Source organism: Microchirus variegatus (assembly GCF_963457635.1).
Source record: "Microchirus variegatus genome assembly, chromosome: 3".
In the NCBI taxonomy this organism is placed as follows: domain Eukaryota; kingdom Metazoa; phylum Chordata; class Actinopteri; order Pleuronectiformes; family Soleidae; genus Microchirus; species Microchirus variegatus.
Window position 1 is genome coordinate 20,644,045 of NC_139804.1, and position 15,469 is coordinate 20,659,513.

Consider the following 15,469-nt stretch of genomic DNA (forward strand, 5'->3'; position numbering starts at 1 on the left):
AGTGCAATAATAGTTTCCTAAGGTATATGAGTGTATGTCAGTGTTATAAGGCACCTGCAGGAAAAGAGAGGAGGAGGCTGGGAACACTGCATTACTGCATCACTTCTACTAATCCCAATAATAAGTTTCAGTCTCTGTTGTAAAATGGTGTGATTGACGGTGTCAAATGAATTGAGATTAAGCAGGATTAGTTTAAATTCAGGTCTACAGTCTCAAGCCATGAAATGTTCAGTGGGGAGTTTGTCGGATATACAGTCATCAACGGAAGATTTCTTCAAGCAAAGGTTGATTTGTTTGTTGTTGAATAAGATGACAAGATTTATTCTTATGAAAAGAAAAAAATGATGATGACTTTGGTACTTTAAATATTGCGGTAATGATAATAACAACAATTATAAAGCTTTATCAACAGTTTGACCTATTTTAACATGAAGAGGTAACAGTGTGACAGTGTTCTGGCCTGTAAGCATATCAGAGTGGTCGACATGGAAAAGAGGATGTAATGGTGACATTTCATTACTTTGATCATAGTAGCAATATTATGACCGAAATCTATGCTTAATTCAATGTCAGCAACGTCTCATGGAAGACAGTCTGGCTTGACAAAGCAGGAAAGGCAAAGGTACAATTAAGAATATTAATTCTTTTTTTTTTTTTAGGTGAGTGTGTTTCCTGGTTTGGAATTAAATACAATAATACACTACGGCTAATCCAATCCAACTTTATTTGTAAAGCACTTTCAATAAACCACAGTGGAAGAACATGCTGGAAAGAATAATAAATAAAAGACAGATTGAATACAACTGGCTCACACATACATCTAAGTAAAAAAAAAAAAAGAAGAGAGAAATACGTATTTTGTTTTTATATAGGCAGGAAATTTTTTTTTTTTTACTTCGTGGAAAATTGGAACAAAAAGTGGTGTTATTTCCTGATGTGTACAAAAGGATTTGTTTAATTTATGGTTTCTCTGAACTCTGATGGTAAGCTATAGCTTTAATTAAGCACCGAGTCGAAATGATTTATTTGCATAACGTTTTAATTAAAATCAATATCTCCAGAGGTGATGATTTAATTGAATTTTGCATACCGAACCTGGGTGTACTGTGCTTTTAAATCCGCTGTTGTTCCACCCAAAGCCGTACGGACCAATCAGCATCTCAGACACACAGCGCCCTCTGAATCTGGACTAATCACAGCACGGCTTTCATCACCGGAGAGCAGTAAGTTGTAGCCGTCTGCTTCATATCGTTATCGCCACAGACCGTACGTGAAAGGAGCTCAACAAGCCTGCCCTCCGTGAAACTGACGCCGTGAATGTGCAGAGAAAATGCCCGGAAAGTAACCGTGGAGGACGGCGGGACTGCCCGGACGCTCGCACTCGTTTCACTGGAAGTTTTTTCACCGAGAAACCCGAGTCTCCTGCGCCGCATCAGCAGCAGTGGGTAGGTTTTTTTTTTCCACGCCGTGGTTCTGTTGCAATGTTCCTCTCCTCTCCTTCCCTTTAGCCCCGGAGCAGCGACTGTGAACGCACATTGTGGCACGACACTGTTGGAAAAGCCCAAATTCGTCGTTTTCTTAGCTTGAACACAGCTACTCCTCCTTTTTAATGAGTCTTATGTAATTGCTGGTGTTAGGCATGTTGTCAGCGAAGGCTGCGAAATGACCGAGGCTCATAGAAAAGCACACCAGTTGGAGCCCGTTTCACACGAATCTACTCCGTATCATAATGTGTGTTGACAGATAGCACCGTTACGTGCCGCCCTCGGTGTCTGTCCGACACAAATGTGCTCCGTTTATCCACCATGAAGATAATATCGAGACATTTTCATCATCTTAAAGATGTAACTCTTCCAATGGAGACGCGACATTTTACAGAAATCCAACTTAGAACGTGTCCTCAATCGACCTTTTCCTTCCAAATGACTCTGGTCATGGTACATTTTGATTTAGAGCTTTAATGGTAATAATACTACTAATAATGACGATTATATTGATGTATTAGCTTCTAACCTTTTAGATAAAATGTGCAGGTCGAGTGATGCAGTTAGACCCAGAATTGGACACAGAACCATCACATTAAGTTACCTTACAATGACACTCTGATTTAACTACAGTATAACTACATTGGTCTGAGGGTTCCTCTAATATGAAGGTCTAATGTGACTGTTCTGGCCTGTGAATGCAGTCTTACTCCTGCAGACTTAGGTCATCACAGTGGTTGAGCTGATGCCAAAGAGGATGTTATGGTGACATGATGTTACATTTCCACATGCATACACAAGTTCGTGTAACCCTAGAGCCAAGTCATCAGCATGATAAACTAGTTTTGATATATGTCAGGTAAAACGACTATGGACAGAAAATGACAAACACAGAAACTTCCAAGGTAAAACATTCAGTGTGATTTTCAAAGTGTGTTTGCATAATACCTGAACATAATTGCATACAAATCACTGCTGTATTGCCTTTAAATATATATATATATTATATTGTAATAATCATTTTCAATTATTTCCCATTCCTACTACACCTGCAACCAAGTATTATTTCATCCATTAACCTGTTGGTTATTATTATTTTCTTAATTAGTCGATTAGTTACATTAATTATGTAAAATGTCAATTGCTGCTTCCCGAACCAGCGACGTCCGCAAACATCCAGTTTTGTTGACAACACAAATGTATTTATTTTAATATTATAGAACAAAGAAATCAGAACATGCACAATCACAGAATTGATTAATTGTATATGAACATAGTTGGCAATTCATCTATTAGTTGATTAATAATCAATTAATTGTTCCATTTCCATGGTTAGATCTTTTCAGAAGTCCTTGCACTTTTGTGTTGTGGCCTGCAGATGTGGTCTAAATTTAGTGTATATTACTCATATATATTGTGTTTATATATATTACTACTAATGTTCACATAATAGTGTGACTTGTTATAACTGCAACATCCCACATTGTTGAGTGACATGATAATTGCTTGTTTCTTGTTAGTCTCTTAAGTAAATATTGTAAATACTTGGCTTGTGTGTTAAAGAAAACGCTTTGTATCAGTTGTCTTAAAGTGGGGAGAAAAAAAAGTTTCCAGTGGGCAACGAGAGGCCCAGACTTGTATTGTGGTGGTGGCAGGAGCACATCTGCTCTGTGCAGGTGGTCTGAAGGGGAAACGTACTCTCATGCAGTTGAATTCACAGTATTTCTCAGTGGGTTGGCTTCCACAGCTGCAGTGCTGGATCAGTTGGACTCCAGCTCACTTACACTCTCATTTCCTTGTCTGAAAAGAACATGCAGCGCTGCATCACAGCTATTACACTGACTCAAACAGCTGTCTCATTGCTGTGGCCAGCCAAGGTTTTAACTGGAGATCAAGGCCCATATTCATGGGATCCCTCCAAAAAGAGAATGCTACTCAAGGACTTCCTGACGCGGGGGCCTATACTTCAATTCATCAAACCTCCACAAATAGAACAAGGTTTACAGCTTGTACATAGGTTTTTTTACTTCATTTTACCTACCTTGATAGGTCGTCATTAATGTGACATCTGCAGTAAAATCCTATTGATGGTAAACAAGAAAAATGGCTGTTCATGAGCAGTGTCCAGGAACAGCCGAGTTCTTACTCGGCAGGTTTTGTGACCACCCACGCACACTGGGCACGTTTCCTTGGTGACTTCATGTGTCTTCTTTGTGTGGAGGAAAAGAGTGGCTCTATTGTGTAGTAGTAAAGTGGAACGGGATGCTGCATCCAGAATTGTTTTTCTGCATTTCTCCTTTTCCCTCAAAAACATTTTAACTGAACCCAGACATGAAACTCTGGTTGATCATGTTTTGTATTGTATACAATCATGATGATGACTGCTATGTCAGTATCCCATTATATTTCATATTAAGATCACAAGTTAATTTTTTTTCTTAGCTTGTCATAGGGGATGGGTCTAAATTCTAGAACTACCCACAATACTGTTGTTATGGTGTTATTCACAAAAGCTTTTAGAACAATACATTGCATTGTATGAACATTCAGTAATGCTGTTGCTTCACACAAATTACTAAAAAAAATGGATATATCATGCACCAAACACAAGCTGAAACATCTTGATTGACAGCTGCAAGCAGATAACTGTTGATCTTAATGAATTACCTGCCTTCTCATAATTTAGACCTTGGGTGGGTTCCAGGCAACTCAATTACTTAATAGAAATGTATGCTGAAGGTTACTATGGAGAAAAGGATGCTTGCAAAGCCTCATTAATATACAACAACCTCACAGTATAGCAACCTACGCACTCTCTGTGAAGTTGCAATCCCAAATCAGGACGTAGATATGAAACTGTGTCACACACATTTTATTTAGTGTTTCCCAACCACTGCAGCTGATTGCACGAAAGCTGAGTTAAACAAACACAGCAGTGTGTTTGTTTTGCTGAGATAGCATGATGTTTTTATTGGGTAGGTCTTATTTACACTGGCTGTCTTCTGATTTAATTGGAAATTTTGAGTTGTTTTGCTTTTCTGAATAATAATTAAAAAACAACAAAGCCCCCCCTCCCCCCCATTTCATGGTCAGGATTGTAGTTTAGAGGGCTCCTTGTACAATCGACAGCATAAGCTTTGATAGCCCAGAAAAGGTGGAATTGTAAGACATTTTCTTAAAGCGAGGATCCCTAACTCGTCTCTGAAACACTTTGTATCATATAATGGGTAGGTCTACTTCCATTACCTCTTTTTTTCTTTGCCACTGAAAATAGTGTATTTGCTACTCAGGGCAGGCTGCATGTCGCAAACTGGCTATTACGCCACTCTAAATCACCTTTACATCCCTTTAAATTCCTTTACAGTGACGACCCGAGGTCAGACTTGACTCTGCAGTGACCCATTATTGCTTATTAAGGTACAAAGTTGTACTATGGCATGAAACAAACCTGGGATGGCTAATTTGAAACATTGTACATTAGTGGCACATGAGTTTTATGAACCAAATAAACAATGAGGCTGTTGCTTGAAATAGACGCTCGTGCCTGTCGTCAAGTCCGACTGCAGTGAAATTCTGACTCAGATGTGAGTGTCATCTAAGTGTGATACACAGATATTAACCTGATTAACTACAGGAAACATAGTTCTTTTCCCACCAGTCAGTAGGGTTTAAGAAATGTTTCTATTTTACGTCTGTTTTCAGCACCGTAACATGAATGTGAAAAGTAGTGCTCAGCAAGCAGTAGCATCATGGCTGTAGCTGCTCTTTCCTCTGCCTGAGTCACAGCAGTAAGTCCCAGTGTAGGTCCAGCTCCGAGCCCTTTTCAGTTTGCTTTACACTCAGGCATTTGTACTTCTTTACTTGCTAATTATATTTGTCCTTTGGTTGATGTGCACCCTCTGCTGTGTAAGGTTGTTTTCACAGCTAATATTCTGCTAGACTCAGTACGACTAGGGACTCAGTTCAATTGAGGGTTGCAACATTCAGCCAGTCCCAGTTTGCTTTCACTCTTTCGTGAAACGAACTGAACCTTTTCAATAACATATTCCCCTCCTCGTCTGAGGTGGCGCTGCATTAAGAATTACTGAAGGAGAAGACAAGACAAACAATGAACAAGAATACTTGCTCATCTATTGGTTAATGCAGGGCAACTTCTGTTTCTGCCCCATAAGATCAAAACATGGATTTGCGTCAAATCCTATCGTTTTATGTGAACATACAACACATACACTGCAACAATGGGCTCAGCCATGTGCATATGTTTTGGTTGTGTTTACCCACAAAGCCCTGCGTTGTAGTCCACTTCCTGCATTTGGTTCTCTTACTGTGTAGTGAACCGAGACTTGCATTTTAAGCGGACCAGAGTTCGCTTCTTTGGTGCATATCAGTTTGGTTGCGCATTCTCACCTCTCCCAACAAACTGGACTTTCCAACCAAACAAACTAAGGTTCAATTGAGAAAGGCTGGTGTGGATGTACCCTAAGTCATAACTCCAACGTATGTGAGGTCCAGAGAAATTATACTGTTGGATAATTAATTCTTAATTGGTTAAATTCTTAATATCAATTTATCGACTAACAGCTAATCTTTAATGTACCTACATGCAAACTTAATTTAATGTTTCTTCTGCGATAACACTGACAGATGTGGTGGTGTTGCGTTTGTCCTACAAATCGATGTCGACCACTAGCACATACGTACAAAGATTCAGCTCCGCCTAAAACACACACGTCTTGTCACAAGCAGATTGACTCATTTGTTATTCTCAGCCTGTCACTTTACTGATTAGTAGTGCCATTCATTGTTGTATATGCAGTTGCTGAGTGGTCTGTTGTACCAGGTGAAGTTGATTTATTAGAGTGTTGCTTTGCTTTAATAGGGGATATTGAAATTGATTGTGCTGACTACACTGAGACAGGATGTTCAGATGCATATAGGACTGTTTGCCAATACTGACTACACACTACAGCTCTAATGAGTGCACTGTCTAACTCCTACTGGGTTTATCTTTTTTTGTGTTTTTAAGACAATTTGTGCTGCTCATCTAAGACAGTTGCCATGTGCTACAGTTAAGCTACAGCAGTAAATTCCCTGCATGATGATGTTTAGATGTATCCACGTTTTAAGCGCATGTCTGCAGGCTGCATTATGCTGTACTCCTGCTGGAATGAGTCTGATGTGTTCTTAGCGCACAAGCCACTGTTATACAGTCTAGCTGGAGGATAAGAGGTTCACTCATTGGGAATAATATATGACTGAGCCTCAGGGGCAGAGGTCATAGGCAGGGCAATGGCCATGACCTGCTGATTGTTCTTACAGTTTGTGTGGAAGCTATTTGATTAAAAGCCTCATAACTTTTACTCGTTTGTCTGTAAAAGGTTGACAGTTGGAGACCACTCTAATTCTCTGGAACATTGTAAGTTAAGTGGACTGCCCTTGTAAAGCATTTTTCTGGTTTTGACGAGTATTTAAAGTGCTTTACATCAGAACTGACATGCATATAATGGATATCTAATTCCAACTCATATTGCAGTGAAGGCTGTCAATAGTTGGCTACTCAGTTATTGCCCATTCACGTGTTTACATGGAAGCTACTGACATGCACCAAGTGTCATATTTGCTTGATGAAAAATGTTTGTTATATTGCTATTGAAAAAACTGTATTGCAATTATTAGTAATTAGTAGTTAGCAAGTTATAGCAACCTTAGCTTACCGTTTTTAAATGATATGTCATGTTTGTAGTAGAGCTGTAAAAAGCAAGTTTCACTTTTTTTTCTAGTATTGTCATCTACTTTTGAGAAATGCTGCCACACTGCTGATGTCTTTGACATGGATGCGACAGGAGGACTGACTGTAGCCTCAAATTAAAATTTACGTCTAATTAATGGCAGCGCTAATCTGTCTGTCGCTCATGAGCCACGGAGTGACAACAACCCACTGGGCTGGACTAAACCAAAATAGTGGAAAACAAGGGGGGGTCTTCTCTGAAGACACGCTGTTAAATGTGAAACACGGGTGCTCTAAAAAAAAAACTTTCCTTCTAATGAAATTCAACATAAAAAAAAATATAATAATAAATAAAAAACATTGTCGACCAATCACAATTTTGGTTGGGCCACAACGTGTCGACCAATTAGTCGACCAGTCGACTTTGACTTTACAGCCCTACTGCTCTCATCTCCTGCTGCAGAATGGAGATGCAGGTCCTGTGTGTTGCATTGCGGTGTTCAGCTCCAAATGGCTCTGTGGTCACATGTTTTATTTTGAATACTTTAGTTATTTTTAAACATACATCGCACACTGAATAAAAAAAGAAATTATCCTTTATTAGACACAATTAATATTGGAACATGTAGCTATACAATAATTTTTTTTGTTTTATTTTATTAGTGCTGATGTCATGGTTTCACATAAAAGAGGAAGATTTCAAGGTCGCTGTGTCTTTCAAAACAGGAGATAGAGGAAGTATTTGTTACATTGTGTTCTTATATGAGAGTTATTGTTCATCCCATGTACAGTCGGTGGAGCATTGGGTCAAAGAAACGACATTGTTGACCTTCTAAACATGATGGAAATGGACCCGCAAAACTCTCACCTCACACAACACCAGGTGCCACCCTTGTTAACGTTTGATGTGGTTGGGTATCACTGTTCCGTGGAAAACAGCATCAGCCTCAACTGCTTTTCCCCAACAGATCAATGGGAAAAATGTGCTGGAAGGAGGATACAGTGTCCGTAACAGGAGAGAAGAGCAGCAATTAATTTAACACAAACACATTTCAGCCCTGGTGTAAGGTGTAACACGACACTGCTCTGAATCTCAACCACAGGCTTCACCTCTGAGGAAACTGTATCTACTCATTTCTGACAGTTTTCCTTTCCATATTGTGCAAATGATTTTCATACATAATTAGATAACCTGTACATATTTTGTTAAAAAAAAATGACCTAATAAGATTGTTGGTTTACTGCTGCTCAGTGGGTGCAGTTGTGTTTTTTTTTATTTCAGCATTTACCAAGTTCTGAGTCTGTGAGGAATCACAGCAATACAAAACCATATTTCATCAGAAATTGAAGAACAAAAGAGTGACACACATTGCACACAGCGATCACAAAGTTCAGAGGTCGAACTGTAGACATTTCCTGTCATCTTTCATTTTGTTTATATGACTTGACTGAAAGTTAGTATATTATTAATATTTAACTCCTATAACTTAATTTAACGTTGCAGTGGTGCACTGTCAATTTACTTTACTATAGAGAGTTGTAGCATAATTCTGCACCCCACGCTACACCATGTGCTCTTCTGTGATTGGGAGTCTGTGCAGTTGCTGGGTTCACACTTCATGACTGAGGATGGGAGGTTACACACCTCATGATGTTTTTATCAGGAGCAGTCTTGGGGATTCTCTACAGTCATTGTGAATTCAGAGACCATGGATGACTTATAAACTTTCTCTGGGAGGAGCCCTGAATTGTGGTCACAAAAAGTGACAAAGGGTTTCAGTTTCTCAGTTTCCTGTGTACAGGTTGACTACTGAACTTATAGAAGTGCTCTCTGTGATTTATGTTAACCCTTTCTTGACATCGTAATTCTCTTTTTCATTCTCTCTCTATCTCTCTATTAAACCAGTGTATTCCTTATTGAGTTTCCTGCAGTCAGATTGGTTGCAGTTGTTGGAAGTCATTGCTTTTTTTTGGCTTTACTTACTTCACAGAGTGAATGCCGATCACATGCTGATAAGCTGCTACTTGCCAATGTCATTGGTGACCGAACTATTAAGCTGAACATTGTGTAGTGTGAATTAGGCTCAAGGCCAGTGGTGGCAATCCTGTAGTCTCATACTAGACCTGAGGTGTTGGCAGCCTGGTACACTTTGTGACATCCCCCTCCTGTTAACACTGAATCACTAAGAAGCGCACACGGTGGTGAGATTGCGTGGGTGGGCTGACAAGTAAAGCAAAGCCGCATGAAAAGAAAGGAAGAAATAAACATAGTCAGATGTTTAATTGTATGAATCTTTCTACATATTTTTTGTTTCATTCCCCAGGCATAGAGCAGAGGGAATTATTGAAGCATTCATCTGAAGCTTAGTCTGGAACAAGCTCCCTCTCACAGGGGGCTAATGCAAAGATTAGCAGTAATGTTTTGTTGTGAAATGCTCCTAGCTTGTTAAACAATGAGGTAACATTCAAGGGTTGTTTGCTTTAAAGCAACGGCAGCAACATGGCCCATTTAGCAATAGCAACGCACAATTGTCAGAATGAGTGGGAGTCTTGGTAATGGGCATATCATTTATACAAAAGATTATGCAAAACTGGCATGACTTAATTTATTAAATTCAAATAAAAGCCACAGAGAAGCCATGTCTGTTTGTCATTGCTTTGTTATAGATTAAAATATCGGCACAACTAAGGGGTGGATGACCCTAATAAATTGGCCATTGTGTTCAGACATACTCTCAAGTTATTGGCATGATTATGGTTACAGGCATATATTTTAATAGGTAAATCTTTTGTTAAATCTGTTTTTCCATTGGCAGCCATGTTTTGCGTGAGATTTAAAAAAAAATAAAAAATCCCCTTTAAGTTTAAGTCCTAACTTGAGTACAGAAACCAGCTCTGATTCATAAGGTTTGAGAAGACCTGGTTGAATATATTTTTTTTTCCAGGTCAGGTTAACTTGCTAATAAACACGCACCCAAATAAATATGTGGTTTGCAAGTAAAGCACTACTGTAAACTGAGCTGCTGTGGCCTCCTCATCTGTCACCCACTCCTCTCCCAACAAATCTGTTTGTTCAGGAGGCTGACTGTGGCTGCAGAGTCACCTCAGAGAAAGCCTTCAGCTTTTACTCACCAACAGAAGAGGAAAAGCTATTTGCCAGCCCATTGCAGGACGTATCGCTGGTGATTTATATGCTACAAAGACAGCGTGATGTGTAGCCAGATGAAAAATCGAACTATTTTTGCTTAAATGAATAGATGTATACCTCCAGTGTGTCCTGTGTCCTGTCCCCTGATTGTCTCAGTCATTTATCTTTGTGTGGGCTCTGAATTCTTTATACCATCTCTCACATAGTCCCTTTATTGTTCTTTTTCTAGGGATCAAAAGGGCTTTGTTTAAGAACATGCAGTGGTTACTCTATTTTGACATCTTATGTATGTCCATTCTGAAACTCATTGGGCCAGTCACAACAGTTTATCCAGAAATGTGGAGGGTTTGATACAGTGATTGACGGAGGAGCTCCCAAATGGAGTTTAACTGAAGGATTTTTGTTAACAAGATGGGAAGAGGTCTGTTGGATTCACTATGGAGACAGTATTACACAAACTGGGTGGCTGGATGGTACTATATTTTCTCTAAGATACTGTTCAGACCTGGTATAAACATCCATCCTCAGTAGGGCTGTAACTAACGATTATTTTCATAATAAACTAATCTGTCAATCATTTTCGCGATTAATTGAATACTTGTTTGGTCCTAAAATGTTGATCGGTGTTCTGGAAATTATGATGTTCTCAAATGTCTTGCTCTGTCCACAAACCAAACAAAATTCAGTTTTAATGATTTCTTTATTATATGGAGCAAAGGAACCAGAAAGTATTGACATGTAAGAAGCTGAAAAATCAGAAAGCTTGTATTAATTATTGAAAAAAGACTCAAACCCATTAATCGATTATCAAAATAATCCAATAATCGTTGCAGCCTGTGTAATCCTGTGTAATCTGATTACATTTAGACAGTAGGGCTGCCTCTGACGATGAATTCAACAGGCTCAAAACAAAATGAAATACTTGATGAAGAAATATCAGTGCAAATTAACAAGCAAATAAATAAACACACTGACAGTGAAGCTACCACTGCTTCAACACAATGGCTGAGCGATGCAGCCTCATGAGAGCCATGATTGGCAGTGCAATTACAAACGCTGGTATTTCAGCCTGGTTTCCATGTGAAGGTTAGTCCATCTTTTGTTTTGACAAAAAATTAATGGACTGTTTACTCTAATAACTTTCATCTCACTGTTTCCTCTTTTCTGGCATAAATACTGACCTTGTCAAGACCAGTAGTTCTCATGGAGACCAAATTATCATCAGAACTTGAATTTGAATTGTGGTGATGATCGAGTTACGTTTAGGCATTAACTGGTTGTGTTTAAAGTTAGGGATTATGCTTGTATTTGTAGGTGGTTTAAGGAAGCACATGGTCACATTCCTTAGCAGACATAAAAGGTATATGTCCTCAGGACCGACTACAGTTTGCCTTGTCATCTGACACCCTCTCACCCACTGCAGTTTCAGTGTTCTACACTTCTCAGGACCCATACGTTAATATATTTATAGCCACCACCCAAATATTTACACTGATCAACACATGCCTCTTTTTTCCTAATGTTTTTTCATGTTATAGAAGTGCTGTATGAGCAGTGCATTGATTTGGTCAGCTTTAGTGACTCTCTCTCTCCCTGTCACTCATGCAACAGACACACAAACATAAACACATAAATAATGTTTTTGCCATTCTATGCTATATCACAGATGTTGTTTGAAAAGTTTGTAGACCAGGTTTGCGAACATTAAGAAAATGCAGAGATGGAAAAGGGACATTTGATTCAGTTTTTCTGTACTGGATGTTACTCCGGTGTGTAATATGAACTATGTCTTTTTTTCTGTATTCTGTTCCACAATCCAGGTCTCATGGAGCTGGGAACACGACACCTATTGTGCACCAGGGAGCTTGATCCATGCCTGGTTCCCAGCAAACAACCGTAAACGGTGGGAACCTAAATTGTCTCTCAGTTCCCTTTTCCCATCCCTCCCCCTAAATTGCCCCCAGGGAAATATTGTCCGGTGCTGTCTATAGCCTGCAGTATGATTGGCAAGCTGAAACAGAATTTGCTGGTGGCCTGTCTGGTCATCAGCTCCGTCACAGTATTCTACTTGGGCCGCCATGCCATGGAGTGCCATCATCGCATTGAGGAGCGCAGCCAGTCAGTTGGAATCCTGCCTCTGTCAGCACTGGGAGGCAGCATGAGGACCACCTTACGGACAGGACAGAATCTCAGCACACCTTTTGTTTACAACAAAGACATGCCACTTATCTTCATCGGTGGTGTGCCACGAAGTGGAACTACACTTATGCGAGCAATGCTGGATGCCCACCCAGAAGTACGCTGTGGAGAGGAAACCCGTGTCATCCCACGTATCCTGGCCATGAAGCAGATGTGGAGCCGCTCAGGCCGGGAGAAGATGCGCCTGGATGAGGCCGGTGTGACGGATGAGGTGCTGGATGCCGCCATGCAGGCCTTTTTGCTGGAAATCATCGTCAAACATGGTGAGCCTGCCAACTTCCTGTGCAACAAAGACCCTTTTTCCCTGAAGTCACTTGCCTACCTGGCCAAAATCTTTCCCCATGCCAAGTTTTTACTCATGATTCGTGATGGGCGGGCTTCAGTCCACTCCATGATCTCAAGGAAGGTGACCATTGCAGGCTTTGATCTTGGCAGCTACAGGGACTGCCTGACAAAGTGGAACCGGGCTATAGAGACCATGTACACTCAGTGCCTGGAAGCAGCTGATAAATGCTTACCAGTGCACTATGAACAGTTGGTCCTCCATCCTGAAAAATGGATGAAGACACTACTTAAATTCCTTGACATTCCTTGGAATGATGCTGTTCTCCACCATGAGGAGCTCATTGGGAAAGCTGGAGGAGTGTCCCTCTCCAAGTAAGTAATGCTGATTACTCATTAATTTCCTCTTTCCTGTTACTGTAGTAGTTGTAAGAGTAAAACATCACTCTGGCCATTGTAAACGTCTTTGTTCATACCTGTGGAAGAAACCTTTCTACGTTGGTTAATCTAGATGGAGCTCTTTGATTTCAGTGTAATTACAACATAGGCCTGTGTGATGGCTTTTGGGGTTAGATTTTCTTTTCAAACTCTATTTTTAAGCTGAGGCTCCATCAGTGTTGAGTATATTACCTTGTAATATGAGGGTCAATGTACTCATGTCTGTTTCCCCACTATGTTTAAACTAAGCTTAGGGTCTATTTAGTTGCTTCCTGTATTCTTAGTTACGACCTGTGACAACACACTGAATCACCATCTGTCACTGTGTCATCCTGTGATTTTAGACGCTTTTGGAATGCAGTTTCTGAAAAGTGGTCTGCAGTGTTTGGGGTCCTCCTTGGTTTTTACAGTGACCAGTCCAAGAAGTTTTTTCACACAAAAACAAAAACAGTGTTCCATTTGGCTATTTTATTAAGTCGCAGTAAAAAGCAAGTGTAGCATCAGATGGCTCAGTGGTGCACACATCTTTTTTCTAGTGAAGGTTTGTTATAATATCACAGTGGTGGTACCATTGGGGCTAGACACTATGAGCAGAAATATCATGGAAATTAAAAAAAATAAATAAAAAAAATGGAGTTTTGCTCTTGAGTGAAACCAGTCAATTGTGTGTTTTTTTTGTGTTTTTTTAAATATCATTATTTCTTTAAGGACAGAAAACAATAAACACTTTTGAAACATTTGGCAAAAGTTTGACTTTATCTTAAATACACAATTTTATGAAAATGCCTGTGATTCTAAAACTAGATGGAGTTACCCGAATCGAGGCAGTGTCATCCTAGTTTAAATTAATGCTTCCATTTTGACCCTGATAATTACATAGCATTCTATTTTACTATATGTATTCGCCACACTTCCATGTTCATTAAATATGCCACTGCAGTGTTGGTGAAATTAATATGAAATATCCACAAGGCTCATAAGCCCCACACGGTAAGCTGGACCAAACATATATCACATTCCAGTGCAACAGAAATGAGCTTGGACAACCCTACTCAGCCTTTAACTACTTAGCCTGGAGGGGAGTATAGATTGGCTATTACCCTGAAGAGAAATGACATGTTGGTAAGCAGTGTGTCAAGCTGAAATGAAGAATCACTCTTTATATAATCTCACTTACTGAAGGCTTTAAAATGCATGAAAGCATTCCTTCCTATGTTTTCACATAGCCTTGAGACAGTCCATCATTACATTTCATTTTGAAATGAAACACCCTGCCCATAAACACAGTGAGGAACTTACTCATTAGTGACTGAACAACACATGAGATTATGTTTGCAATACTCTACTGTAAGTAGCTTCTGCTAATGGCCGTGCCTGGTGTCAAACTTGTTTTGGTTTCAGTGATTTGGATGGGTGGTCTCTGGAAGTTGTTGAGGAAACGTAAAAGGGGTGCAACCCTACTCCTTGCTCTCTCTCTAACCCCCTCTGTTACCCTCCTTTTCCTGCCACGTTGATCCAGAACACTCTCCATTGCCTCTGGAGATGATTTAGCCACTTTTTCATTTACATTTTAGTTAGTTTTCTTTCTAGATGCCTTTTGGCTTCACTGCACATTCAATGAACACATCACATTTGCACTGGAGAAAAAAAGAGATTGGTTGAAAACTTGAAATGAGTTCCTTCTGTTTCCTTCTAGTGTTTAATGACTTCGATTTGAAGAACAAAGAGGTAGTGGAGATGAGGTCATAATTATGTTGGGCTTGTTTTATTTAGTGTAATGGTAGGGGCGGAATTGTACTTCTGTGGCGTTAATCTATATAATAATGGTAATGAAAGTTCATTCAAGTGTAAAATTAGCTGAAATTGTTCCAGGAAGTAAGTAACGGCTTAAAGGGTTACAGTAACTGACAGTATATGTTAAGTTATGTCTCAAAGCTTCTTCTATCAAGGTGCAATGCAGGTACTGCAGTTTTCACCTTTAGGAAAAAGAGATATTTATTGAATGTCAACTTTTCTGTCTGACTGCTGCCTATGTGGGAGGAACTGAGATTGTTTAATGTCTATGCTCTGAATTAAAGGTTGGGTTGGAGACCCTGGCAAAACAGTTAGAGCAGGCTACATTTTGTATTCAAAAGTCCAAGTCCCTTTCTTCAGACCGAAGCTTTGCCTTCAGAGCACAGGAATGCGCAA

The 15,469-nt window shown here is 39.7% G+C and overlaps 1 protein-coding gene across 2 annotated transcripts in view; it reads left to right on the plus strand.

The window, feature by feature from the left end:
- Window positions 1–1,283: 1,283 nt before the first annotated feature.
- Window positions 1,284–15,469, plus strand: part of tpst1 (tyrosylprotein sulfotransferase 1) — a 34,878-nt gene continuing 20,692 nt past the window's right edge. For both annotated transcript variants that reach the window (XM_083886479.1, XM_083886480.1), the window contains exons 1-2: window positions 1,284–1,445; window positions 12,181–13,216. In XM_083886479.1, coding sequence (XP_083742605.1) covers window positions 12,360–13,216 — 857 coding nt within the window. In that variant the 5' untranslated portion in view covers window positions 1,284–1,445; window positions 12,181–12,359. The remainder of the gene's footprint in view (window positions 1,446–12,180; window positions 13,217–15,469) is intronic.